Source organism: Suillus fuscotomentosus, assembly GCF_016647785.1.
Source record: "Suillus fuscotomentosus strain FC203 chromosome Unknown F5891scaffold_29, whole genome shotgun sequence".
Lineage (NCBI taxonomy): Eukaryota > Fungi > Basidiomycota > Agaricomycetes > Boletales > Suillaceae > Suillus > Suillus fuscotomentosus.
This window is the reverse complement of record NW_024539541.1, coordinates 298,996-326,566: the sequence shown is the minus strand read 5'-3', so window position 1 is coordinate 326,566 and position 27,571 is coordinate 298,996. Positions and strand designations below refer to the sequence as shown.

Below are 27,571 nucleotides of genomic sequence, written 5' to 3'. Positions count from 1 at the left end.
ATATAATAGAAAACTGCTGATCTCTCAGACTCATACTGGTAACTGGTGAAAAGATTGCTTGCTTATGTAAGCTACAAAAGTGCCAACATAAGGTAAGGTAAAAACAGTCTCTACAAGCCCAGCCAGAAATGAATCCCTACACCGGGTCAGGCTCAAATACAGCCGGAACACTGGCAATCACCTGCGCCCACCAACCTGCTGGAACCAGAGCCCACCACAAGAGACATATTGCAGGGCATCCAGGACCTCGGTTGGAGGTTGGATCTCCTTGCCGCCAATGAGCGGGTAGACCCGTTGGAGGTCAGAGTGGGTTCAGTTGAGACCAACCTGCTTCAGTGGTTGGACGAGTTAGAGCAATGGCTCAACGAATCTGATGCCCGGTGGAAATCTTTGGAATCCCTAAAATAGATGGACGACGTTATGACAACTTTAAATAGTCACTAGTTATATAGGATAGATCTGATTGTGGGACCCCCACATGTACTGTAGATATTCCAGAGGACTGTGTACTGTTAGAATATTGCATGTTCAGCCTGGTGCTGCATTTGTATCCGAGTTCAATAAGTTGAGTCCATGCAAATTGTGTATGTGGTATTGTTATCAGATCTTTGTCAAATCATAGTATTGCTTCATTCTAACTAAAAGTTGGGACCTGAGCATGCGCAAATCATCTTCACATGAGATTATTGTACCGGCAAGTGCATCCAGGAGTCCAGTGGACGAAAGCATGAGTCGGGCAATAGGAGTACCCTCTTGGTTCCGTGAATCACCGTGATACTGGCCAGACGGCGCCTGCATATATCCGACATGATTTAGCATCATACACAGAAGGTGCATCTGGAACTGATTGTGATCACCCACCATACCAAGTGGTGATGACCTGATATGTGGTTGTCTGATTGTACTAGCTTCCGGAACCAGTCATCACGGTGCAGTTCTGAATAGCGACAACCAATCTATTTAATACTGATACAGTGCTGAAAATTTCTGTTTATAATGAGACATATCCATTTGGGAGTTCGCATTCGGAGTCACCTTTGTAAAGGCCCACGTCGCCATCAACATCCGGGACCACTGGTGCTCGATTATATTTTGCCGAGATTTTAAACTACCAAGGTATGATGCTGACTACTTAGAGTCCAAAACAGCATGTTCATGTTCCGGCCCCAACATTCCCAAGCCCCAACGAGACCTGAATGCATTACTTACTTGCTTTGCTGATATATTATATTACTGACTGAGCGCATCCATCAACATGTCCCGAGCATCAATGTATATGCATTAACTAAACTCATTGATTGTGCTCAAAACGACTAGCTGGGCCCTTCCATTTTCCCTGCCGCAATGCAATATCAATGGGTGGCACATCGTGTCGCTTGAGCCTTCCGGAAGTTGCCCAAATCAGGATACACACATACTGGGCCTACAATTTACCCACTGGGCCTGATCCGCATGCCGAATTAGTACCAGAATGACCAGTTGGGCTCCTCCGGGTGCTTGTGCACTGGGCCGATCTGCATATAGAGTTTCTATGCACTAGGTTCAGAACAACCGGTTGCACCAGATACTTCTGCATTGGACCGATCCGCGCTATGAATGTGTATGGGCTGGGCCAGTTGGGCCCCTCCGTATCAGCACTCTCTGGGCCGATCCGTACATTGCCTTTGCACCGCTGTCTGCAACCGCAACAAGCCTTAACCCACTTCTCACCCATGTGGTTTGTGTCCGATGCATCAATCGCATAATAAGGACATCGTCGGCTGTGTTGACTTCTAGCCGGAGATCGTAGTCTTGTGCAAAAGATCGCTCGGACATCCTGATGCATTCCAGACAGCAAACATTATAAATAGAGGAAGGCATCAAGAGCAATGTCTCTGACAGTCCGAGGTTCCATTGATGGCGCCCTAGCTGATTATAAATCAATGGCCCAGCGGACGTATGAGCGGGACAGAGGAAGCATAATTGGCCCTTGTGCAAACAGGATATCAGACAGGTCTGGCAATGCCAACTCTTCGTTAATGAAGGGCATCTCGGACGGCCCAGTGAATGTTAATGGCCCATCAAATGGCGTCAGCCCCACGTACGATACACTATATTCCTGCCAAGGCGCAAATAGGATGTCAGAAGTGCCTGGCGGACCTATCATTGGGATGTCGTCAGAACCCAGGGTCGGTAAGGATCTTTGCCTATCTGCCGCTCTGGCCGAGCACAAACTACATGAAGGTTCTGTCTGCCACCCGACCAATTTGTTATCTTTGCCCAATGGGCCCAGAAATCATTGCCATTGCAAGGGATGACAGATGGTCCATCTGTAGCCCCTTTCCATCATGCAACATACATGCTGCACACATCCGTCACCATTCTCGGGAATACACACAAGTTGAGTCCACCCGTCGCCTTCACCGAGACCAAATCTACGGGCTCCACCATTCTCGGCTATATACGATGAGTGCTGGGCCCATCCGTCGCCCTTTCCAATTCCACGCTCATGGGTGGAAGGGTCTATTCCTGAGTCCCTTCCAAGCACATTCAGCCCATCAGCCACCATTTTCGCAAGCAAATAAGCATGTTCTGGGCCCATCCATAGCCTTCCCCGAGACTCCACTCGAAGTTATTTTACCCATGGGGGACTGGGCCCATTGGTTGCCTTTTCTGAGTCCAAACACAGTGGACTGGGCCCATCCGTTGGATAGGTGGCACTCAGACCAGACAGAAGGAACAGGACAACTGGAATGGGCAAAGGATGACTACTGACATGCTCTAGCTATATGTACCTATGGACCTCGAGGCTCAGGCAGGACCCCTGACACCTCGGACAGACCCTCGGAAGTCCCTGATGCCAAACCCCCTAACACACTGTCACTGTTTCCAAGACCACATCTGCATATGCACTGGGCCAATTTGCCTTTTCTGATATGAAATCCACGGTGGGCCCATCCCTCGTGATTTTCAACATTACATGCAATTCGCTGGGCCTATCCTCGGGCATTGCAGGCCTACCCGATCGCACATTTTGGGCCCATCCATTACCCTTGTTCCCGAGCATGCCTACAAGCTGGGCCCATCCGTCACAATTTTCGCAAATCCGCCTGGCTTATTCTCACCCTTAGGCATGCAGGCCCAGCCGGTCACACATTTTGGGCCCATCTGTTGCCCTGTTTCCCAAGCCCATATGTACGCATACATGCAGGCTGGGCCCATCTGTCAAAATTTTCGCAAATCCGCCTGGCCCATTCTCACCCTTAAGCATGCAGGCCCACCTGGTCACACATTTTGGGCCCATCCATTGCCCTGTTTCCTGAGCCCATATATACGCATACATGCGGGCTGGGCCCATCCTGTCAAAATTTTCGCAAATCCACCTGGCCCATTCTCACCCTCAAGCATGCAGGCCCACCCGGTCACACATTTTGGGCCCACTCATCTCTATGGACCTCACACCTCAGCCCAACTGCCAGTGTCGGTGATTTCTGTACTGTGGGCCCACTTGGATGGCCCGGTTACCTGGGCAGAATCTCAACCTTTGGCTGTCTGACTAAGTCGGAAAATGTTACTGAATGGGCTCCATTCATCTAGTAATCCAAGCACTCCTTTCGGTGAGGAGTCGACATGCCACAGGCCGATGGTGAGATAATATTCAGGGGCGACCACAATGTTTCCATTATCTCTCCATTGATTCTCGCAGCACCAGGAATGAAATTGGATGCGTAGCGTACAACACAGCTTTCTTGATGTCCATAAACGTGCCACAGGCCGATTCCTGGTGTGATGTTGATATCGACTGGCATCCCTAAATAGGGACTTTGGCCTACTTGGCTCCTGAGATTCTTATTGTATTGACAGTTAACATTGTAAAAGGTCAGAGCACATGTGATTCCGGCAGTATTATAATTCAGTGCTTGGCAAAGCGCATAATCCATATTCATTTGCCTGTGGTAGAAATGATGTTAAATAAACTAATTAACATTGTGTTCATGCCACCCACCGTTCTCCCTTTTGGAAATCTACCATTGAGTGAGGAACAAAGCAGCCGTGCTGGGCACATGCACAACCATCAATTCCAGTTGCTTCAAGTTTGTGCCTGGATGCATTGGCTAGATTGACTGCCTTGTGATTGTTACAGTCCGACTGTTCAATGTGGTCCTTGGCCTGGTCAAGATGAAGTTTGTATTGGTCTTTGCCCACCATGAAGCCCTGACCATCCATTAACCAAACTTCATCATTGGGATTTGCCATATGCAAATGTTCAGCCTTGAAATTGCCATCCATGACTAACGATTGGGTATATAACCAAGTGTTATTAGGATCTCGGCTGGCCGAATCTGTTTCCGGGAGAGTCATATTAATCCCTGGCTGTGGGCATGTGGCGCAAAACAGGGCCAGTTCCCCCGATTTTGGTTTTTGTACTTCATGCCCAAAGCCATTCCATTTCAGAGACTTTAGCTGCCGCCATTGTCTCGAAACTCTCATCATTTCTCAATAATGGTCCTGAACAAATCATTGAGCATTCTCATCATGTACCTGATAATGTGTCGGCCGAAAGAGACTTTAGACTTACTGGAATGATATGAGGGAAAACACTGGATGCCATTCGTCTCAACTTGCTAAAATGATTCATGGCCGATGTCCCGCATTCCAGATTGTCAAGGAGATAGTTGTCCAATCCCGCAAACGTAAAGGCTGTCTTTGGGTGGGTGAAGGATGCTGGGAACATACCCATCTGAAAGAGCTGCCTATCTGGACTGAGAGAGTTCGGGCATTGACAGTACCTCAAGATGAGCAAGTGTATCCCAGTCTTGTCTACTATCGTTGTGGCCTTCGTATCAGAAACCCATGTCATAACAGTCTCGGGGGGTATGTCGTCTGGGTCAATCTGATCATCTGTCTCAACCCAGTCAAAGACATCACCAGTGAGAATGTCTGGATCGCTCAGGCATGGCTCGCCGCCGTGGCCAAGATAAAATTCTAGGCCAGCCTTTGTTAGGGAGGACTCCTCAAAGTATGTTCCATTCCATTCAGAAATGTGATGAAATGGCAATCTTCTGTGCGCAGTCCGGCAGCAGTTGGAGCAATAAAATGGTTCTCCCAAGCAACAATGATACCTGAAGACACCAGCCTGCTCACAGATGACACATGCACGGCCGATGGGTGGTGCTTCTCTGTCTAGTAGCAGTATGAGATACTCCTCAGTGCGCAGTTGCCACTGCCGAAGATAGTCATTCTGGCTCTCCATTTGCATGTTAGGATGCAATACTGTGACACACTGTGGGATTATCTTACCAGGGACTTTGGCAGCGCTGGAGCCGGGACATGCATAGCACCCATATCATATTGTTTGTCTCCACCACTGTATAAGATGCTTTGTTATCGGTGGGGTGTTGATTTGCTCGGTGTTTCTTGCTTTTGCTTGGAGCGTTGGTTGCATGCAATGTCGACCCACCGGCCTTTGTCCCCTCTGTTAGTGTTTCTGCTTTTCCATACTACAACCCTGACACTCTTCTGTGGTGTCCATTCCTTTACTATAGATTTTCCCATGTGGAGAGTAAATAAGGTGAGGATGGTAGCCTATACTAGGGCATTACAATTTGTGTGATAATAACATTATTATTTACCTGCTATTCTATTAGATAATGATATTCCGACAGCTCAAATTTGACATGGCAACGTCATTTTGACTTGACATCCTCCCTGCATGAACATCACCACCAACTTGCATCACATCATTGAAATTGCTTTTTGACTCATGCCTTACATCCGACAATTCACTAGAGTCACCAATCAGATACCTCTGAATGAATTCGAAGTCCTTGCCCTTGAAACTCATCTGGATGACTGGAACCCTGCTACAGGCGCCGTGCGCAAGAATGTATTGATGGAGGTAACAGAGCATGTACAACCTCTCGCACCTCATATGCATCAATGGAAATTGAAACAGTGGAAATGGGTGTCTGAATTTGTTCATGTAATCAACGATCATCTGAGATGACATTTACAACAGTTATACCTGGAATGGTTTTATACCAATGCTTCTGGCCGAAAGATTATATACAAGGATATCCTTCGAGGACCTGGGGCAATGAGTTCTGTCACTCGCAAAAGTAGCTCAAAGTGGATGTTACAGAGGATGTCATGAACCAATGATGGTACAATTGCAAGTATCATGCAACATCTCACATTAATCAACAAGGTGGAGGAAGAGATAACTGAAGATGTTTTAGCAAGAGAGGCTCGTTCAAAATAGTATTAATCTCGGGGCTGAGGTGTTTGCACCACTGCTGGAACTTGGTGGCTGAGGATTATTGAACACCATTGGCCTCTTCATATTTAATGTTTGTTAGAAATGCTAGTCAACAATAATAGGTTGAAACCAATATTTACGGAAAGCAATTTCGGTCGGACCAATGAGAAGTATGACATAGATCAGGACATGATGACATATTCATGTGTTTGGATAACAAGAATAAATCTGTACTAAATCTGTACCACATTCGTCCTCTGTTGCGTACTACCAGCACTTCATCAGAAAGATTCCTCATTGCAAAATGGCTTGACAGAGGACTCAGACAGGTGACAACAAGCAGATCACATTGAATGAGAATGAACGGCTTGCCCTGCAATCACACCTGGAGCAATGGAACTCTTGCAAAGGTGGAGAACACTGTAGGGACTGATTCCTGGCTGGGCTTGCAGAGGCTGTTTTACCTATAGTTATGTTTGCACCTTAGCTTACATAATCAAGTCATCTTTTTACCAGTTTTACTATGAGTCTGAGTATTCAGCACAGTTTATGATATTTCCTCTCCTCTGAGCCTGAGCCCGGTCCAGAAATCCTTTAGGGTCGAATAGCAGCTAGGTTCTGCAAGACCCAACACATTGTTCAGAATGACCATCTGAATTGTTGTACCCACAATGCCATGCAGTACTGAATGCTGCTGTCAAGGAAGCTCATCTTCTGGCCCTGAAGATGGACAAGGATGCACTGAAGTGTCGCAAATATGTATGTCACTCGGCCGTCTTTAAACACTCCTCAGTTACCATGCATGCCAGATGTACAAGCAATGGTTCTACAATAATGGTGCACGCAAGCAGCGCGTTCGAAAGCATCTCATCAAGTATGGCCGAAAATGGACAGCTCGAGAGGTGATCAAACAACAATGAAAGGCCAAGGTAAAAACCATCATCCAGGAGCAGACTGGGATGAAGCTGGGGGAAAAGGGAATGATGAAACATTACCAACGTGTTGTCACCAAAATTATGCAAGGTCTTACCTCCGATGAGTTAAAGGAGGCTGAAGCGACCACATTGGCATGGTCACAGGAAGGTCCGCCAGCAGATATACAAACCAATATTGCGAAGACAAAGGGTGAATCATTGATAAAGTATTTTGCAACAGAGATGTACAGGCAAGCCGGAATGAGAATATTTGTGGTATCAGCATGGAAGGAACAAGACAGAAAGCTAATGATTGGAGGGTGAGTACAGAAGGTCATGCTCAGTTATATATTCACACTGATATCCAATGCAGCCATGATTTTAACGACAAAATTGGCGGCGGTGAACGATTCATGGACACGAAGGATTGGCAAGTTATATTGGAAGAATGGAATCCATATGCAGAGGAACAGTTCAGTAAGTGATTGTTGGTCTGCCAGGATGCATGCTGAGTGTAACCCACCAGATATGCAGGAAGGGACCGACGATCGGGTGATCCGTGGAAAGACACAGGCAGGTTTGACAGCTGTTTCACTTTGAATTGGATAATGAGGGCATGCCAATCATCCTGGACAATCAAGGCCTTGATCTTCAAACCACAAAGGATCTTATTCGTGACTTCATGACAATACATTACCGTAAGCTCGATGATGGACATGCTTCGGCCAAACTGACATTGTGAACAGGACATTGTTGCCAGAAGGTGAAAGTTCCCGTTCCGTGGGCGACGATTATATCGCAGCAAGAAGAATTCATCAAGAGTAAATATCTCCCTGAGGCAACAAGAATAAAAGATCCGTCCAAGCTGAAGAAGGCTGAGGCTCAAATGCTTCTTCAATTCTGGCATCAGAGGCAGAAACACACAACTGACACCACATTTGAATTCAAGGGATGGGTGGACTCAGATGGAAACATACACTCTCCTGTTAGGAAACCAACTCAGAGGTCGAATGATCGAGCTAGAAGCCATCAGCCATTACAATGGTCTAGGACACGCAAATCAAGAGCAAGGAGCACTGGCAACCAGAATACAGACGAGGAGTCTTCTGAGGACAATGATGATGCACGCCTTCCACCACGTCAAAAGTCAAAGTGTCTTGCAAGACAGAGAGCAACCACTGGGTCATGTTGTAACTCTCCCATCGGTCCAATCATTGACATTGACAGCCAATCGAGCCAAAATGCTGGATGGAAAGGCAATGGTCATATGAAGGCGAGGGTTGCCTCCATCTCCTGTAGAAAGGAGCCAGAGTCCGATGATTCAATACAACCAAGGCCATTAGTGAAGAGAGGAATCAGGACTCGTTTACCACAGACCGACGAGAGTGATGTGACTTATCCTCCGATATCTATCTCTCCAACGGCAATGATGGTGATTGGCCAGGCAGAAAAAATCCAGCACATCAGGGGTGGGAAGAGACCCAGAACCGGTGCTGAGTCAACCCCGGACATTAATGCAAGCTCATCATCGCCTCACAACCAATGTTTACCAAAGAACCTTGGAGATGCAAAGGGTGGAGCTACGAGAAATCTAGTGATGCCATTGCAAAAACCACGTCCTTGGCCTGGCCTGGCCGGCTGGTTGAAGCAAGTAAATCAAAAGCATATCTTTCAGAATGCATTGACCATCGGTCCTATCACGGCCAAACAAAATTCTATGCCACCACACAATAACATCGTCCCACAACCTCACATACTTGTACCCAAGCCACCACCCCGGCTGGGGCATCCGGAGAAGTCTAAGTCATTGACATCCACCTCAGCAATGGTTGCAATACATGAAGGATCTCCAACAGGTGCCTTAGTGACACCAGTACCAAACAATCTACCTGTAGAGAGATCTCGGCCAAGACCTCGGCCAGCCGGAAAACTGCTTGGCACCAGCAGTCATCGTCCAACTGCCACAGGCAAACATGTTCTCCTTGATCACTTCGTGGATAAACAGCATTCACAGGCTCCTGTCGCAGATACTGTCAGGATGATTCATGGTCAAAATGGTACCCTGGATGAGACACCCAGTATGCTACCGCTGAGGGATAGGAAGACTTCCGAAAAGACATCCGGAACGACATTGACACCAGCTGAAGTTCACACATTCAGAGCAGCCAACAATACTTGTCAGAACGCAAATACAGCTGTATCCTCGAATTGCCAACATATAGATGATCGTTCAGGAGGGACGGGTGCAGATCTGATGCTGAGACCAGAACAGGGTAAAGGCGTCAAACGACGGAGAGTAGATGAACTGCCAGAACCTCCTAGGAAACAGGCAGTTAGACAAAGAAGGTTGCCCAGCAGGTATGCTGACCACGAATAGTGTTGTACAACACTGATTTGTTGGTGGTTCCCATGTATTGGCCGGCCGAAATGTGCTCGTTTGAGTGTCACAATAAATGTGATCTTGACTGTACTCAATTGCATGACTATGTATTACATATTGAACTTTGATGCTTGCTTACCTTCGGTTACACATTTCCAAATCTCCTCGTGGTAAACCATATGAAATCAGTCATTGTATTGATTCATTCAAGAACTTGCAATACAATATGGTACATTTCAGCATTAATGTAAATGTATGTAGACCATTTGACACCTATTGTACAACATTAAACCTTCAATATTAAGCATGGCCTTCCTACTTTATTGCTGGGTGCAAGGTTGATGATGAGAATCAGATAGGCCAGGTACATTGGTGCCAGCCGGTGCACCTGGAAAAGATGAAGACCAACCTAGTGACGAGGGGCTCATTGTGATAGCTATACCGGGAGGTGCTGATGCCCGAGAGGAGGTTGTGGTAACCATTTGGTCCGTACTAGCTGCGGGAAGTGATATATTGGCTGTAGGAGAGGGTGGGATGGGTTGGGTGAGCATCGGCACCGTGGAGGATCTGTCCGGCCTGCGCATGGGGTCACCATCAACAGCCGTTGATTCGTCGTCTGCGGAGTTTGGTGTTTGAGCATCAGTGATATTTGGAGATGCCTCCTGAGTATCTTGTTATGGTTAGTTAGGATATAGGATGGATATCAATAGTAAATTATATTTACCTGCTTGACCACCAGCAGATGACGTCTCGATTAATACAGATTCATCCCTGACCGCTGAGGCCTGTGTACCTGCCCTCGTCCTGGTGGAGGAGACTGGCCAAGCCCGAGATTTTGACCAAGTGATGTTTTTGTTTGTTGGCTCTGGTTGGCTGGTGGTGGCGGCAGGAGGGTTCACAACGGTGTCTGTAGGTGGCCTGCATCTCAGCTTGCTCTGGTGGCAGCAGGCACATGCACCAATGGGCCTCTTAGTGCATTTTCCGATTCCAGGCAGACAAGGCACTCCTGCTTGCAAGCACAGATCACAATCCCATGAGTGTTTTGGTGATGACGTGGCCGATGTCCCAGGTGCTGACTTGGACATACTGGGCAGATTTTTCTTCTGCTGTGGTTGTAGATCAATAAACAAATTGAAGGGAAAGAAAAAGAATCACTGACCTTTACTACAATCGATGGAAGCATCGACCGTCCTCTTGTAGCTTTGTCGTCAGTTTCTCACTTAGCCTTCTGCTTCCCTTTCACCTTCCTAACGGCAGTCCTCATCAGTTCATTGTCCTCCATGAGCGTGTCTTCTTCATCCTCATCTTGGTCTTCATCATCTGTGGTGTCCTGGTATTCTGTGTCACTCAAGATCACTCTTGACTTCTGAATGTTCTGGCATCTTGTGACTGGCCGATTGGGAGGGGCAGTTGGACTTCGAGAGCATTTCCAGCAAGTGTTTTGTGAGGCAATCGGCTGATGGGGCGTAGATGGTTCAGCTTCCTTTCCCTTCCCCTTGACCTTTCCCTTTGTCTCCATGAAGCTGGATACCAGTCCAAATGATCGAGGCCGGGAGGATGTGTGAGATTGAATATGAGATGGGCGAGGGGGGGTAGTATGGAAATGTCGGGCGACGTGGTCTGGCTTCATTGTGGGATTAGGATTGACCTCTACCATGGCAGCAGCTGCAGATGTGTGTGCCATGTCCAATGATCCGATTGCCAAAGATGGCATGGTTGCTGGTTCGATGGGATGATCTGCGATGTAAGCACGAGCTTTTTCCTTGAAGGGGTGGTCATCAATATGAGGGTTCGTTGTGTCGTAGTGATCGCCAGTTAATCGGCCTCAAGAACTTTCTCTGGTGGGTGGCATCCTTGATCTCTGTGGCAATGGACAATACCATCAGCGGGATCAATGTGGCCGATCGGACATGAGAACCTAATGCCGATGACTACATTGATAAGATGGGACTATTAAGTGTGATCACAACCGAGCTGAGACTTACAAGTTCAATTGCTAAGGAAAACTGTGTGCTTCTGATGCTCTGGGTGGCCATCTTGCATCTTCAACGCCTTGGAGACAATGTCTTGCATCTTGTTGTATGCAAGTTCCATGGCAGCATTGGATTCTGTGTGAGAGGACATGTTTTGTGATCGCCAAATGTACACGATTTCAAGTGGGAGTTGAATTGAAGAGAAGTACAAACAAAGTTATGAGATGCTCGGACCGGCTGGCCAACATCACGTGACATTGTACCTGTGGGAATTCATTGATTTCTACAACCTTAATCGTTAATGCGCAGTTAATTGTGGGTTCTCACGCACATGATGTACTGGTAGCTAGTAAGTTGAATGTGACATCATTGTAGCCCTAAGTCACTGCACTGATCACAATTTTGTAGATTTCGACAGTCTGTTATCGGCATTTGTATTATGGCGCATCGTGTACGATTCAATCTAGTATCCGACCATAGTTCCGACAGTGAGTTCCTTCCCATCTCATGTTATTGTCGGCTGAATCTCGGTTGGATGTTTAGATGAAACGTCCAGTTTTTTCACCGGCTATGATAATTTCAGTCAAGACCAAGATATTGCTGCATTGGACCAGCGTAAGTCCATTCTCCATTGAGGAGATTTCGGCTGACCCTTGGTTGTACTATGAGTGGACATGTTAGATTTTGAAACAGGTTATGCCACTCAATCCAGCGGCAACACTGATGACTGGCCAGATATTATTGAGTCCAAGGATGACATTACCATCTCACACTCAATTGTAGATTGTAAGTTTCACATATTATTTACTTCGGCTGACATCGCTCGCATCTACAGATGACATGTTACGTGTTTTCACTGGTGATGAAAAAGTTCCAGTTGAGACCGCAGAACCATTCAGTAAGTTCTATTTTCCATTATATAGCAAACTTACAGACAAACTGCAGATTTTCTATGCAGGCTATGACACGTCATCCTCGCCATCGGCCCAACAAGGTGTGGATTGTATTCTTGCACAGTACATACTAATAGGATATATTACAGCCTCATTCGATTGCAACTATGACGATGACGATGGCATATCCATGTCACAAGCCCTCCCTGTGACTGCCAACGCATCTGCAAAACCAGTTGCTGATACATCCAAGCCCCCAATGTGTAGGTCAGCTATTATTATGCTTTGGGAGTACTTATTGTTGTCTTGAAGTGTCGGTGCCCTTTGTCCATTACAGTGATGAGACCAGATACCTGCAACATGAGTTTTCACCCAGACAATTGCCACAAACTTGTATGTTTTCATTTTGGCACATATAATCATCCTGACGCTTCTGTTAGCATTTTCTGACGAGGATAATGTACCTACCGAAGAATATCTTGCAGAAATGAGTGAAGCAGGTAGCTTGTCAAATTTTATTTTACAACACAACTTAACGATTTTCAGACAAGGTATTTCTGGGATATGGCCATATGTTAGCAGAATCAATGTATAGAACATTACTTGGTCTGTGCAAGCCAAGGCCGGCTTCTGGTATGTCCTCCTCCATTACGTTATCTCAGATCTCACATAATAAATTTAGCCGAAATTTACCCAGGCTTTGATGATGACGAGGTGCAATCACAAGCCTCATCCGAAAATAGCACATCTGTGATCGCCGACTTCAGGGCCGACCGTGACAAATGAACCTGATTCAAAGACAAACCATCCTGACGGTCGCATCTCTGTTGATACACCATTGCCTTGTGCTGTCGACCTCATGTGCACAGGCAAATCGGCTGATGATGTGTTCATGGCTGATCTGTACCTTGGGTATGAGGAAGATTACATCGCAACCGCACCTCAAAACCCTCAAGTTTACCGGGCAGGTGTCGAGCAATCCCCCCAGATCCTATTACCAGCCGATCTTGACTTTGGTTATGAGGGCGACTTCCTGCCAATCACACCGTTAGATCGTCCAGTACATCCAACAGCAATAGAGTCATTACCTGACATTGAATTGCCAGCTAATCTTGACTTTGGATACGAGGAGAAGATTTTCTCTATGAAGTCATCAGATGATGCCCTTCAGTCAACTCTTACGGAACCATCACCTGACTGTGGTGTCGCTGGCCGACCTTTGCTCGAGGCATGAAGGTGAGACCATCCAAACCACGTCTTCAGGTGAGTCGGTCAATCATATTGTTCAACACTCGCCTGAAACTGTGTCCATCTTGTTCTTTCTGTGGTTATGCAGATGAGGCTCTCCCCACTACATCTTCAAATCATTTAGTCTGGCTAAATGACATCAAGGCATCTACTGATCCATCACTGCCAGCCGATCTGTGCTTGGGGTACGAGGATGAAGCTCTCCCGACCATAGCTTCAAATAGCACAATTGGACCAACACATATAAATCCATCGGCCAGCATCACATTACCAGGTGATTTGTGCTTGGAGTATGAGGATGAGGCCATCATGAAAGAACTGTCGACGCAAGCTGTACTCGCCAGTCAAGTTGAGAACTTGGGTGACCGTGCAGCCCCACACGTGTCCTGGAAATCCCCCAGGACGGCGGACGGCCTTCAAAACCACGATCCTTTGTATGCTGATGCTGCAGAGGCCATCGCCCATGTCATAGATCACCTGGAGGTCAATGATGACCATGAAAGTAAGTCAATACACTCTGTCACATATTCCGACTCATAATGAATCTTTTAGTTGATCGAATTGCCAGAGATCTCATGTCTTCAGGTATTGGGAATTGCCGTGAAACCACGGCCAAAGAAATGATATATGCCAGACGTGTGGTGGAGGTTTCATATACTGAGCGAAGAGACAGCATCACACAAGCATGTAGAGATCTGGTCAGGTTATACAGAGTGCTTGATTATCATTGTGGAATGCTTGGCTCACTAGATGATTTAATATACAATGTGCAGAGATTGGAGGAGGAACAGGATCGCAACAATGAGGATTGACACGCATACTTTTGAATACATCGTTACATTTACCAGGTATTCAGATACATTTCTACAAATTGGTACAATATTGGCGATCTGAATTGTATTCATCATCTGGTGAACAACATTAATCATAAAGCTAGGGGAAAATTGTTACAGAATATATTGACGAGCATCCTAGCTTGAATGTTTCATGTCATGCACGATGTCATGGTAGCAGATTTTTCCAAATACTGGATGAGTGATGTCTGTTTGGTTTGTTGCATTTCGGCCGAAAGCACCATCCTTGACTTTGAGATTAATGAAAAACTTAGCACATAATATATTATAGTTTAAAGTGCCAGCAACAAGATGTTATAATTTGATCCGACCGAAGACAGTAATATAGAACCGAGCTCCGGCCCAAGTATGTATGTTGGTTCGGTTGCAATCTGGCCGAAAAATATGTCAAGTAAACAATCATTGAACATCACACATAATATAAGATGATTCTATATATCGGTTGAGGGATGTCTGCGTGCTCGGTTTCAATATGGCCGAATGCACTATGCTTTAAGCGGAGAATTATTTGAAATGTCGCACAAAATAGCATAGTTTTCTAGATTCCAGTGATGCCACCATGCTTCAATTTTAGGGTCATTATTTAACAGTGAGCATTGTAAGTGATAACATAATAAATCATTCCAAAGTCCAGCCGAGAGATGTATGCTGAGTTTAAATCTCCACTGGTCCTCATCACAACATAATCCATCTTGATAGCTACTACGTTAATCTCGACTAATGTCACGCACTTCCAACAACTCATCCTGGAATGATTCGCCCTCAACTGGCCATTGCTCAACGAAAGGCAAACGACCTGGAGGTCACTATAATGATCCACTACCACACTTCACACTCTGGGATGCTTCCAAAGTATTCAAGTTTGCAACATCTAGATTCATGGCCATCCGCCATGCCGTTGGCAAGAGCTATGTACAGCGCACACCCAATGTATATCAATTGCTGGGAAAGCACATTATGTGGGAAGCACAAGTGAGTTTTGTTCTTGACTCGTATGCCTCCAATAAATTGACCCGATGTTGAGACATTTGTCTTGCCATTCATTAACATCTGCATGGGAGCCAACATGCAGCCCACTCTACCATTTTTTCTGGTGCAGATAGCGGGCCTCATCGGCAGGTGGCAGTTGGGGTTGTTTTGCTATGAAGAACTCACTCATTCATTTCTCGCTTGCCCACAGAGAAGCATCTCTGTTTGTGGGAAGGTCGTCGGCTTGTCAAATATCACCCTTATTCCTGGTGGAATGACCGCTGGGACATGTGTTTCCAGACTGCAGAAGTGCAGTTAAACTTTACAGAAGTGATGGACATCGTGAGCAAACATTTTCAGCAATGGGTGAGATTTCAGTTATTTTGCAATGTGTCGGCTAACATAGGACAGCCGGAGGGTGCATTACTGGCTGCTTTACCCACCACCATGAATCCTCAGGGAGGTCCATTGAGTAAGCAACTTCTCGCAGTCAGGGCAGCAGCAGCACGTGCTACTGATGAAGTTCGCCGAATGATTGAAGATAAACAGATTGAGGCTGTCATTGGTGCTGAGTCTCTCGGCCACCTGGAGGAGATTAATATCGGCCATGCTATGGAAGCTTCTCGCCGTGTGGTACATTGTGTGAGACAGATGGTGACGACTCCATAGTTATAATTTACACCTTGGTCACCTGCACATAACAACTTGACGCTCCATAAATTGTGTTATATTATATGCTTTTCATGTTGACAATATTTAGCTTATGATTCATGATATCATGGAATATGTATATAATGACATCAGCAGTCAGCCAATGAAAAGTCCTTCGGCTTTGATTATGTAATGTTCCAAAATCAGGTCATAATATCATGTGAACATTTTTCGGCTATCATCATCTTGGCAAGGCATCCGAGCACCGTCGGTGCTGGAACATGTGCCCAACTGAAGTTTTGAACCATCATCCTCGTGCTTTGCAAGCCAGAGGTCTCATAATTATCGTCTCGGCAGATATCACCCGCAGTCTGTTACACAATTTTACTCGTTGAAAAACATTGCATGCATACTGTCGAAGTGCCCAAGGATTGGGCATTGCAAAAGGTCCATTTAGCTAGCCAATACGTCGAGGATCAATTTTGGGCCCATGTTTCTCAATCTGAATACATTATTCCACCCATGGAGCTTGATGTCGAAATCATGTTGAGTTGTGCACAATTAGCATCAACTCTGGCCGATGCATATACCAATCCTAGTAGGTTCTCTTTATATTCGGTATTTACGTCCTGACTAAACAACAACAGTTCAGCTAAACATCAACAGGAAACGATACAGCGATGCTTGTGGACAACAGCCGACAGGCCGAAGCGATACACAGGAAGCGCAGCTGCTGCAGAAATTTCTGCCCAGTTGTGAAATGGTTCTTGAAAAGCCTTGTGTTCTGTTGGATACAGGTCATCGCATCATCTTGTGGTATGTGTCCAGAGCACTGTCGGACTGGGTGAAGGTGAGTGTGTTCTTTCATGTTGGTCATTCATTGAATGGTTGTGCTGCAGGAGGATATCAGTGCGGCAATGCATTGTGCCAATGATCTCCTCAAGAAAAGTCTGTCCCCAGTGAATGCCAATTGCATTTGGAGAACAGACAGGTCCTATTTCTATCTGACCGAAACACCTGGTGTGTCCCCAGGCTGCATCAATGTATCTCCATGCTGGTTTCAACAAGGTCACGAGGTCAGTCATGTCTCATCATCATCAACATTCAAGGGCCTGACCAGAACAAGCCTCATGGTCATGCTCAAGATAATGCTGATGTGAGCTGCTGTCCAGAGATATCAGCTAGTCTCAAAGGCCCTCAAGGTGTAACCATCATAAAATCTATGCGACGACCATCTCTCCTCGCCTTGGCTGCATTGAGGGTCATGCACCCCAGCCTGTATTGGTCCTCATTGCGCACCACCCTTGAGGTTGGACACTGGGCATATTCCAGTGGTCAAACCAAGATGTATGAGCGCATTAGACACTGGGCATTGGTCTTCACAGGTGTCGCTGTGATGGCCAACCACCAGTCACCCGCACACCGTGATCCAAAATGCTGTCCTGAATGGTTTGACTTAATGACATCGGTCAGCAACTATAGAAGTGCCCGCATGACGCTACATAACCTAGGTATTGAGTTGATGTATGACTCAGGAGTGATGGTAGCAGTTCTGCGGTCGGCTTATCCACCATGCAGTGGACATGCAGACCGGCGACCGATGGGTGTGGGCATGGTTCATGAGAGACAGTGTTCATAACCATTTCAAGATGCCCCATGGGGAGCACGCATGGTATTCTGAGGAAGATTATGCAAAGTACAGCAAGGTGGAAGACATTTTAAACAGTATGTAGACTTTATCATCCTCACTGTTCTGTTTCACCTACTTCATATGATTTGTATTCCATCACTATACTGGAAATGTGAGTGACCGGTGTTGTATATGTTAACGATCGGCCAGTATTCCTTGTATGGCCATGACATTCGGCTTTAGAGGTTTCCTTCTGGGACTCCACAGTGAAACATTGGAAAGTTCTCTAACCCATGGGCCAACACATCATTTATATCGGCTGAAAAGTATTCAGGGTTCATGGGCCGGAATGTTATTTGATATCTGTCTAGATGTGATTCATGTGGTCATGGGCCGAGATGTGAGACACGGACTCATGGGCCAAAAGTTATTTATGTGGGCCGAGACCTAAGTTACAGAGTCATGGGCCGAAACGTCATTCATGTGGGCCGAGACCTAAGTTACAGAGTCATGGGCCGAAACATTATTCATGTGGGCTGAGACCTAAGTTACAGAGTCATGGGCCGAAACATTATTTATGTGGGCCAAGACCTAAGTTACAGAGTCATGGGCTGAAACATTATTCATGTGGGCCGAGATATGAGTCACAAACTCATAGGCCAAAACATTATTCATGTGGGCCGAGATGTGAGTCACGAACTCATAGGCCAAAACATTATTCATGTGGGCCAAGACATGAGTCATGGACTCATAGGCCGAAACGTTATCCACGGTGCCAATGTGCTATACACCTACCAGTTGACTATGGGCCCAATCAAGACTCTCGTGTATTGTTAACCATGGGCCCAGCCATATCTTATGGCTACAATTGCCCATGGGCCCATATGGGATGGCTCGTATAGTATGGGGAATTGTCAAATTGGGCTGGCTGTGAGATACGGACTATTTCACTGAATGGGCTCAATCCTGAATGTGTGTGTTCATTCATTAACATGGTGTATACTCAAAGATAAGAAGACTTACTGTCGAAAAATAAACATGCAATTGTTGTTCACTTTTGAGGGCACAAATGTGTGGCGCATGCAGAGATGACCTCAGGGGTAATCTCCAGTGCTGTTGCTAGCGTTTGCGCAGAATATTTGAGATGTGGTTCAACAAGGAAGGGTATCAATGTTTTCCAACTGCTATACAATGAGTCTGTGGCCTTGTCAGGTAAAATGCGACGTTTAATATGAGATTCTTGCGCAAGTATGTCGGAAGAAGGTTCTGATGGTATTTCGAAGTCTGGATCAGGAATTTCGGCTAAGGCGTCAGTCTGACTAGTATCAGAGACAGTTTCAACTGCATCTACAGCATGAACTTTGGTCTGTTTGTGCTCTGGTTTCATCAGTTGTTGCATACGAGCTAGCAGTTGACGGTGTTTGGCTTGCGCGCCAGGTAACTCAATGTGTGTCTGAGATTTTTTCTTATCTCTGGATTTCTTCGGGCTGACAAAATGGTGGCCTAGTCCAGATGATACACATTGAGCTCCATGAGTAGGAGCGAGAGCACTGGTTGAGACCATGGTGAAAGGGAGAGAGTGAGTGGCAAGGAAGACTCACTAACAACACAAACTTAGTGATAGACACCATGATGAGGTTTTGATTCCTGTGGCGCGAGGGCCCCAAGAGCATATAGAGGCCAATGCGCCCTGGGAATGCTGGAGGTGCGCAATAATGAATGGAGGATAGGTTTGAGCGGCACGCATCAGGGAAAGCCTTCCCCCCGAAATCGAGGTAATTTCCAGTAAATCCCTGGTTTTCCTTTGATTTTCAGCGAAATCATGTTTTACTGTTTTATTTAAGTCCGGTCATAGTTTCAACGAATTAGTTCGAATTCACTCGTCGGTTATTGTCAAAATACACGAAAATCAACATTATATTGGATCAGAATGGCCTGTCAGTATGTACGAATGACTATCAAAATGTACAAAGTGAGATCAGTAATACATGGGTATCCGCGGGTGCACATGGCACAACAACCTTAGTTCAATCCTCGGACATTGCACTGAGATCGAGGTAGTCGAAGTTGCTCAGCGCACCAGATGGCAGCAACACATTGTCCGACACACTAACATAGTATGTTAATGGCAGGCATTTGATCAGAGGATGATGAAACGCACCAGACAGCCTTGTAAAGCCGTGCCATCAGCGCATGATACTTCTTTTTACCGCCTTCAAAGATCCGAGTGAGGGTTGCTTCATGGGCTTTGTAAACACTAATGTAGACAGTAGCATTGAATGATTTGACTTGAGAGCTCGACGGTGGATTGCCGCTCCTCCAGTCCATCAGTATGGCATAGATCTGCAACAACCATCACATTTCGTAAGTATTCATCTAGAAAATACAAATAAAAAACGTACAACAGTTGCAATCAAGGCAACCATAGCTATGGGGAGCTCCGGCTCATCATTGCCATCTAAGACCGACACAAAATCTTCATGTGATTGAACTCCGATCGAGTTCTCGCCGTCGAACAATGACTGATGTAGCGTATCGATCATGGCCTCGTCGCAGAAAGGTTGATCACCAAGGACTTTACCCTGGGCAGTGACATCAATATCGACAATGAAACATGACACTAACCACTCACATTTTGGTTAGTTGGAAAAATATACTTGTGACTTTTCAGGAGCTCTTCGACCTCATTGGAACAACCTCTCCGAAGTGCGAATCGAGACACAACGATTTGATGAGCGAGCTTTTTGATACCAGTGCGGAAAGCACTAAGCCGTCCCTCAGGCTTCAAGCAAGAGCATCAGCGTCGAGTTCATACCAAAAACAAACACGAACAATACTAGCAAGAGCAACTGCAAAGTCAGTGTCGTGTTTAAGCCTCTTCAATATAGCCCTTTCTTTATGCTTGTAGGCAGCGTTACTGACTGCTTGCATAGCCATGGTTCATTTCTCGATGATAGTAGGGAATGCATTCTCGAAGATAGCAGATTTCTTGAGTTCAAAGACAGCCGTCTTCAAAACCATCTGTACGCGTGTGTTCTGAGCCTTGAGGTTGATGGAGCCGTCTGCTTCGTAAACTAGATTAGTGAACTCAGGCCATTTGAAAGGCGCATAAGTGTTGGATGTGTCACGTGGTTCCGGTCCGGGGGTTGTGACAGCGATGGAATCATCTAAGTCATGTGACGGCTGTGCAAACTGTGGTCTCTACAAAGCAAAAATCAGAAATAATCGTGAATCGGGCCAGTGAAAGGGATTGTTAGGTCACCTCAATCTGTTGTCGTCCTTCGAGCTTGCTCCTTTTCTTCTTCTCGTCAGGCTCGCATTTGACCTTGACTGAGTCAGCTGTGACCGTGACGAGTTGGCCCGCCGGATCATCATCATCCCACGTTGATGCAGCGGCTGAACTATCACTGTAACGTGAAGCAAGGCAGGGTGGAACAAAACGCGGAATCTGACATTGTACCAATTTGTAAGTGACTATCAGCTAGTAAATTTGAAATCTCATGCACCTCTTTCATTAGTACCTCATGAAGATTCTCCGGGGTTTTAGACAGTAAGTCTGAGATATCACTGTCGTCTTCAACTTCCACATTGACATCTGACTTATTGGATTCAGAGTCGCTGATACCATATTCACTCGCAGAGTCGTCGGTGTCAACTGACACACCATTGTGACTCGTGAGAGTGGAAGCTACACCTATTTTAAGTTGAGTATCACTTCGACTCGGTTTTAAAGAGGCCACACATACTGCTTCTCTCACGACCACCACCTTCAACTGCTTTCTGTGTCTTTTCGACTGCTTTCAGTGTCTTCCTTACTGACTTTGTTGCAGGCGCAGACAGAAGCTCAGTCACTGTTGGTGCACGCTTGCGATTATTGCTGGTTGTATCATTCCAGACTGACATAGGTATGTAGCATAATTTTTTTTGCACAATATGGGTTTAGGCGCTCACCTTTGCGCTCCAGTGCTTTTTTCTTTGAAGACCGTTGCAGCTCTTTGCGAGAATGTGAGTTTTTTTGGGTCTGATTATGACAGCCTCTGTACTCACTGCTATCTGTGATGTCATCAGCTATGTCTGGGGTTACGACCTCAGCGCCGGAAGACACTTGTCTCGCCGCTACTTTCTCTTTCTTTTTAGCATTCCGCTTCTGAGCAGCTATCTCAGATGGACGGGGAGGCATTTTAAAAGGTGAATGAGTGTTTTCTCTTTTCAAAGAGTGTACTGCTACGAAATTGAATGATACAGGACACTGAGGGTAAAAAGAATGTAGCGGTCAAGTTGGTGGGCAGTGTTAAAGAAAAAAGTTCATAGTCCGCTGAACTTTGCATGGGCAGGGTTGCAGGGTTGCGCTGGGGCAGGGTTGACAAAGTTCGTAGTCCGCTGAACTTTGCTTGAAGCTTTGTTTGTGGCTGTAGGTTGTCTTTGTTACGGCCCTTGTTTTTTTACCACCAGAATGATCACTTGCCCAGGCTGCGCTAAGAACTTCGAGCTCACTGGCCATTCTCATCATCTTGCCACTACGAAAAATCCGCCATGTGCAGCTCTATTTCAACATCATTCTAGTTTTTATATGGATACAGATGACGATCACAGCGACTTTGAACCACCAGCATTAACTGAATTTACAGGGGACTACTTTGGCAACTATGATGAAGAAGATTTCGAGTGGCCAGAGGACCGTCATCAATTCATGGAGTCCGAGGACGATGATGAACCCGGAGACAGAGACGGAGACGGAGATGGAGACGGAGATGGAGACGTTGTAGCAGCTCATGATGCTGAGCTTGAGCGCGGCTGGGAATTCCCTGCAGGTCCTATACCACCGGACATCGATTCAGCTGCCAGTGATTTGGAGGATGCTGTTCTGCAACCACAACCACATCACACGGAACGACAGCAAGCCGAGGCACCCCTTGGCCAATGCCCCACTATTGAGGAGTTTCCATGGCGTGGTGCAGGGGCTCCACTACATTGTGCCGGCACTACGGCCTTCAAGTCCTATAAGGACAAACTGCCGGACTCAGACAATAAGTGGGCTCCTTTCACTTCTCGCATAGATTACAAGGTTGCGAAGTGGGCAAAGCTTCGTGGTGCAAGCTCGACAGCTTTTTCAGATCTGCTGGCAATTGACAGGGTGAGTTTGATTTCCGAAATGATGGTCAATGATATTCTGAACAGCATCCGTCATTGAAGCTTTATGATGCCTTAGGGCTTTCCTATCGAAACTCCCGTGAACTCAATCAGATTATCGACCGAAAGCTGCCATGCAGACGACCACGATTCAAACATGAAGAGATAATTGTCGCTAATGAGGCCTTCGATGTATACTCACGCGATATCATGGAGTGTGTTAAAGCTCTCTATTCAGATCCGGATTTCTCGCCACATCTCATTCATGCTCCTGAGCGTCATTATGCCGACCCTGATAAGACCGTCAGAATGTATCACGATCTTCACACAGGCAAATGGTGGTGGTCCACCCAGGCAAGTGATCATACATATATTTGTGCTGCCTATGTGTGCTTACCATGTATCACTTCACACAGAAGGAGCTTAAGACTGGAGCCACTGTCATACCCATTATCCTTTCGTCGGACAAGACTCAGGTCACCATGTTTAGAAACAAATCTGCATATCCCGTCTACATGACGATAGGGAATATTCCGAAGGAAATTCGTCGAAAGCCTTCCCGACAAGCATGGATCCTGCTTGCATATCTGCCCACTGCCAAGCTCGAACACATTACGAATAAGGCCGCTAGACGACGTACTTCAACAAATTTATTCCACGCCTGCTTGCGTCACATCTTAGAACCTTTGAGAGTCCCTGGAGAAGACGGTATTGCCATGGCGAGCGGCGATGGAGTTGTATGACGGGGACATCCTATTCTCGCCTGTTATTCTGCAGATTACCCGGAACAACTGCTAACAACAGGAATTAAATCGGGAGAGTGTCCGAAGTGTGACATTCCACGGGACGAGCTGGGGAGTCCTGACATTCCTGTGAAGCTTCGGGACCTGGCAGCGATTCTTGCTGCTTTGTCACTCGTCGATGAGGACTATGGCATGTGGACAAGAGCATGCCAGGAATGCGGTATCAAGCCCGTCTTCAAACCATTTTGGGAGGAACTCCCGCACACTAATATCTTCCAGTCAATCACTCCAGACGTGTTGCACCAGCTCTATCAGGGCATCATCAAGCATCTGATCGAGTGGATCAAGGAAGCGTTCAGTGAGGCTGAGATTGATGCCCGTAGCCGCAGGCTTCCGCCAAATCACAATATTCGCCTGTTTATGAAAGGCATCAGTGGCCTTTCTCGTGTCAGTGGAACAGAACACAACCAAATCTGCCGCTTTTTGCTCGGTATCATCATTGATATCCGATTGCCTGGAAATCTTGACAGTGGTCGCCTTCTTCGTGCTGTTCGTGCCATCCTCGACTTCCTTTACCTCGCTCAGTACCCTTGCCACACCGATCAAACTCTCGCGCTTCTCACTGAAGCCCTGACTCGCTTTCATGACAACAAAAGCATCTTTGTCGATCTCGGCATTCGAGCGAATTTCAACCTTCCAAAACTCCATTTCTTCCGTCATTATGTGCATATGATCAAACTATATGGCACGACTGACAACTACAACACCGAGTACACCGAACGCTTACATATTGATCTCGCAAAGGATGCTTACAGAGCTACTAACCATAAAGACGAATATACGCAAATGACACTCTGGCTTGAAAGATGCGAGAAGATGTTATGGCACAATAATTTCGTCCAATGGCGCCTTGCTGGCGATCCTCCTCCACAAGACAGGTTACCGCCCGACATGGACTATCGTCGCTCGATCAAGATGACGAAACACCCAACTATTAGACGTGTTCCATTGGATAGTGTAGTTCACAACTATGGCGCCACTTTTTTCACCGAAGCATTAGCTCGTTATGTCGTTCGCACAAATCAACCTGGCCTTTCTCCAGCGCAACTTGAACAAGAAGCTTCCCATGTCATCCTTCCCTTCCAGACTGTTGCCGCATTCCATAGGGTCAAGTTCCACGCAATCAATGCTCACGGACATCGTGATTCAACCGTTACCGTGGATTCAGTGCACTGTCAGCCACCACGAAAGGACAAAAGAAGGCAGATAGTTCCTGCGCGCTTCGACACGGTTTTAGTTAACGAAGATGGTGGTGGGACGACAGGTGTTGATGGTGCGTGTTTTTTGTACTAATCCCTTGTAACATCATGCTAATATTTGATCATCAATATCAGGGTATCGTGTTGCACAAGTGCGCATCATCTTCACGCTGACAAGCCAGGCTACAGCTGCCTTATTTCGCACACCTGGAATTTTGCCTACCCACTTTGCATATGTGGAATGGTTCATGCCATTCGGGCAGCCTGAAGCAAACCATGGTTTGTATAAAATTTCCCGCCTCATTCGTAATGGAGAGCGTCTGGCAAGCATCATTGACATTTCTGATATTCGCAGGAGTGTACATCTTATTCCAAAATTCGGCCCTGTAGCACCTCGTGAATGGACCAGTAGTACCGTTCTGGAGCTTTGTTCTACCTTCTTCGTAAACTCGTTCAGCGACAGGCATGCTTATTTAACTATTATCTGACTAGTACTAGAATCGACTACATTCATCTGAAATACAATGATTTCTGTGAAAATACTACATTTCCTGGAATTCAACCGTTTTAAGCTCGAGTTTGAATATTTCGGTGAATTTCCTGGCAGAGGCTTTCCCTGATGCGGACGGCACGCGAGCCACGCCAGGAGGCGCTGGATGTAATGTATGAGGCACGTTATTAATAGAATGGTGGGAGGGCGCACCTCAGAGGTAAGTTTCCCACAACATGGAAACCCTACCTCAAAGGTCTCTATTGATACCGAGAAGTAATGCCTGAGGTGATAGATCCCTTTGTGATAAATGTTGATTAATTGGGTTTGCAGCTATCGAGTGGGTATCGGAAACTTGACCAGGACATTACAACATGCTCAGACTTCAAGCTCAAGCTTCAAGATTCGGTCCAGTCTGACAACGGTCCCAAGTTGTGGTGCTCAGGTGGCACTGGACAGAACAAAGTATGAGAAAGTCGATAAGAACACACGCAGAGCCAGGCTCATTGATATGCTGTTTCAGATTATTTACAGTACTCAACTCTATTTGTTTCAAAAGACCGCCGCACATTCGGAGAGACCTCATGAGCGCGAGTAACCGCCAGAATCCTATGGACCCAAGGCAATTGTACGAAAAACGCACGCAAGGCAGAGCATTACTGGACAGCCTATCGATAAAACTACTTTGAGATGTTAGCAAAGCAGTTACCGGCACTAGCCCTTCTTCCTTCTTAATGATCTGTCTTGACGATCTTCAATTTTGATGTTGGCTGAATACACCAGTTTTTTGTGCATTAGTAGTGGGAAATCGTACGCAAGTCGAGTAACATGAATGTGTTTTATCGATTTGCGAGGAAGTTTTTCTAATGTTATGTTATTCTAGAGTCTGCTCGACAAAAAGCTGGAAATTCGTGCAGTAATAAGGACATCGATCATCTGCGTATCGTGTAATCAATTGACCACTGGGACAACGTGAAAGCAGAAAGACGACTCACTGCCACGAACATCCTCGGTCTTCAAAGTCAATCGAGAGAAGGCTACTGGCAGTACCAGACTTTGTTTGTGCCGCTGAGATTCTATTGATACAAGGCGCAAGGGGTAAGTTATGGAGCTGGATCTCGGATCCAAAGCGGATGGATCATACTCACACCCAACTTGCAAGTAAGGCCTGAGCAGCATGGATCGCCTCCCACGTTACTCGCGCCACAAAGCCCGTCTTCGTCTGTGCATGCACTGACAGACATTATGGATGTTGTCAGAGTAGCAACAACAGCAAGGAGGAATGAAAAACGCATGTCTTGTGCTAGATAATTTGGATGCGTCGAGGGGATCCCGAATGATAGTTCTGAGAGTCGACAGCTTGCTTATATATCCTAAAATCGTGATTTTGGTAAGCACAGGCTCGGTGGTTCTATCAGAATGGTTGCCGCTGGCAGACTTCAGTGTTGGCATAGCCAGAGTCACATAGTCGGCGGATAAACATGTAAACTGAGTTTATCACAAGCTCTGGATCCACGGTAGTGATAGGAACGACCTGGCCTGACTAGCAAGGGACGGTAGTGAATAGGTATTAATGACGGGTTATTAATCCCTGTCACCACATCACCACAAAGTAGGTTTTGTATTACACAAGGATTTTTTTCCCCCGAATGTCCTGGGGCGACGCAAGAACGAGGTCTCAGGTCAAAATCAATGTTCACGATGCTCTTGAGATGTAGTTTCCTATTTTTTTATACCTGTGCCTTTTGATTGTAAGATGAGAATATCTTTCCTGCCGGTTGGACGCACCAAGTGACTGTTATCCGTGCAAACAAATAAGCAAGATGAGAAAATGGTTACTCCGGAGTCACAGAAGTAAGGTCCACTTGCGGTTAAGATAATAAGGAGTTGGACTTGATAAATTATGCGTCTCGCACCCGACCTGACGAAAGTTTCGCTTGGCTTGGCTGATCGATGTTCCTAGTACGTTTGTGACACGCAGAGTCCAGACATGACTGTCTGACCTATTAGTAGTCGAAAACTTCTTTGACAAGTTATGAAGCACGCCGCAGGTGCCCGGGACTCGAAAGTTCATGCCTGAGACAAACAAGTACAACTTGAAGCTGCGAGCCCCGGACGGCAATATTTTCTAGAGAACGTGTGACTAACCATAACAGACTAATAGCACTTGGAAAGTGCTCTGCTTCTTCTACTTCTCAG

General features: G+C 46.2%; 10 protein-coding genes across 10 annotated transcripts; 6 read left to right on the top strand and 4 right to left on the bottom strand.

Annotated features, from left to right (window-relative positions):
• Nucleotides 1-3,572: 3,572 nt before the first annotated feature.
• F5891DRAFT_952747 (uncharacterized protein) lies at nt 3,573-5,233 on the bottom strand (the record flags this gene model as incomplete). The annotated part of the gene is made up of 3 exons (XM_041375130.1): nt 3,573-3,930; nt 3,986-4,475; nt 4,555-5,233. 3 exons carry the CDS (start codon nt 5,231-5,233, stop codon nt 3,573-3,575), a joined length of 1,527 nt encoding a protein of 508 aa, XP_041225591.1.
• A 195-nt stretch (nt 5,234-5,428) lies between these two features.
• On the top strand, nt 5,429-6,133 carry F5891DRAFT_980630 (uncharacterized protein; the record flags this gene model as incomplete). The annotated part of the gene is made up of 4 exons (XM_041377023.1): nt 5,429-5,551; nt 5,628-5,665; nt 5,770-5,962; nt 5,999-6,133. The coding sequence occupies 4 exons, from the start codon at nt 5,429-5,431 to the stop codon at nt 6,131-6,133; spliced, it is 489 nt and encodes a 162-aa protein (XP_041225590.1).
• A 914-nt stretch (nt 6,134-7,047) lies between these two features.
• Nucleotides 7,048-10,168, top strand: F5891DRAFT_980629 (uncharacterized protein; the record flags this gene model as incomplete). Its single annotated transcript, XM_041377022.1, has 7 exons — nt 7,048-7,140; nt 7,168-7,472; nt 7,526-7,629; nt 7,679-7,729; nt 7,794-7,850; nt 7,899-9,510; nt 9,892-10,168. The coding sequence occupies 7 exons, from the start codon at nt 7,048-7,050 to the stop codon at nt 10,166-10,168; spliced, it is 2,499 nt and encodes an 832-aa protein (XP_041225589.1).
• Nucleotides 10,169-10,748: 580 nt separating this feature from the next.
• Nucleotides 10,749-11,246, bottom strand: F5891DRAFT_980628 (uncharacterized protein; the record flags this gene model as incomplete). Its single annotated transcript, XM_041377021.1, has 1 exon — nt 10,749-11,246. The coding sequence occupies one exon, from the start codon at nt 11,244-11,246 to the stop codon at nt 10,749-10,751; it is 498 nt and encodes a 165-aa protein (XP_041225588.1).
• Nucleotides 11,247-11,476: 230 nt separating this feature from the next.
• Nucleotides 11,477-14,458, top strand: F5891DRAFT_980627 (uncharacterized protein; the record flags this gene model as incomplete). Its single annotated transcript, XM_041377020.1, has 17 exons — nt 11,477-11,644; nt 11,815-11,854; nt 11,914-11,922; nt 11,973-11,993; nt 12,049-12,120; nt 12,199-12,291; nt 12,341-12,403; nt 12,464-12,499; nt 12,548-12,661; nt 12,711-12,791; nt 12,839-12,898; nt 12,945-13,031; nt 13,166-13,600; nt 13,635-13,661; nt 13,735-14,148; nt 14,232-14,344; nt 14,420-14,458. The coding sequence occupies 17 exons, from the start codon at nt 11,477-11,479 to the stop codon at nt 14,456-14,458; spliced, it is 1,872 nt and encodes a 623-aa protein (XP_041225587.1).
• A 762-nt stretch (nt 14,459-15,220) lies between these two features.
• F5891DRAFT_980626 (uncharacterized protein) lies at nt 15,221-16,138 on the top strand (the record flags this gene model as incomplete). Its single annotated transcript, XM_041377019.1, has 2 exons — nt 15,221-15,472; nt 15,770-16,138. 2 exons carry the CDS (start codon nt 15,221-15,223, stop codon nt 16,136-16,138), a joined length of 621 nt encoding a protein of 206 aa, XP_041225586.1.
• An 899-nt stretch (nt 16,139-17,037) lies between these two features.
• F5891DRAFT_953041 (uncharacterized protein) lies at nt 17,038-17,759 on the top strand (the record flags this gene model as incomplete). The annotated part of the gene is made up of 2 exons (XM_041375155.1): nt 17,038-17,200; nt 17,266-17,759. The coding sequence occupies 2 exons, from the start codon at nt 17,038-17,040 to the stop codon at nt 17,757-17,759; spliced, it is 657 nt and encodes a 218-aa protein (XP_041225585.1).
• Nucleotides 17,760-18,801: 1,042 nt separating this feature from the next.
• Nucleotides 18,802-19,314, bottom strand: F5891DRAFT_1189092 (uncharacterized protein; the record flags this gene model as incomplete). Its single annotated transcript, XM_041367097.1, has 1 exon — nt 18,802-19,314. The coding sequence occupies one exon, from the start codon at nt 19,312-19,314 to the stop codon at nt 18,802-18,804; it is 513 nt and encodes a 170-aa protein (XP_041225584.1).
• Nucleotides 19,315-19,777: 463 nt separating this feature from the next.
• F5891DRAFT_1173357 (uncharacterized protein) lies at nt 19,778-22,032 on the bottom strand (the record flags this gene model as incomplete). The annotated part of the gene is made up of 10 exons (XM_041365625.1): nt 21,798-22,032; nt 21,702-21,743; nt 21,497-21,646; nt 21,272-21,444; nt 21,013-21,198; nt 20,778-20,951; nt 20,383-20,532; nt 20,153-20,332; nt 19,912-20,093; nt 19,778-19,859 (listed from the first exon to the last, which is right to left on the bottom strand). Exons 1-10 carry the CDS (start codon nt 21,928-21,930, stop codon nt 19,778-19,780), a joined length of 1,452 nt encoding a protein of 483 aa, XP_041225583.1. The 5' UTR covers nt 21,931-22,032.
• A 288-nt stretch (nt 22,033-22,320) lies between these two features.
• On the top strand, nt 22,321-25,387 carry F5891DRAFT_1228836 (uncharacterized protein; the record flags this gene model as incomplete). The annotated part of the gene is made up of 5 exons (XM_041369538.1): nt 22,321-22,884; nt 22,944-23,238; nt 23,316-23,588; nt 23,658-24,956; nt 25,018-25,387. The coding sequence occupies 5 exons, from the start codon at nt 22,321-22,323 to the stop codon at nt 25,368-25,370; spliced, it is 2,784 nt and encodes a 927-aa protein (XP_041225582.1). The 3' UTR covers nt 25,371-25,387.
• Nucleotides 25,388-27,571: the final 2,184 nt, after the last annotated feature.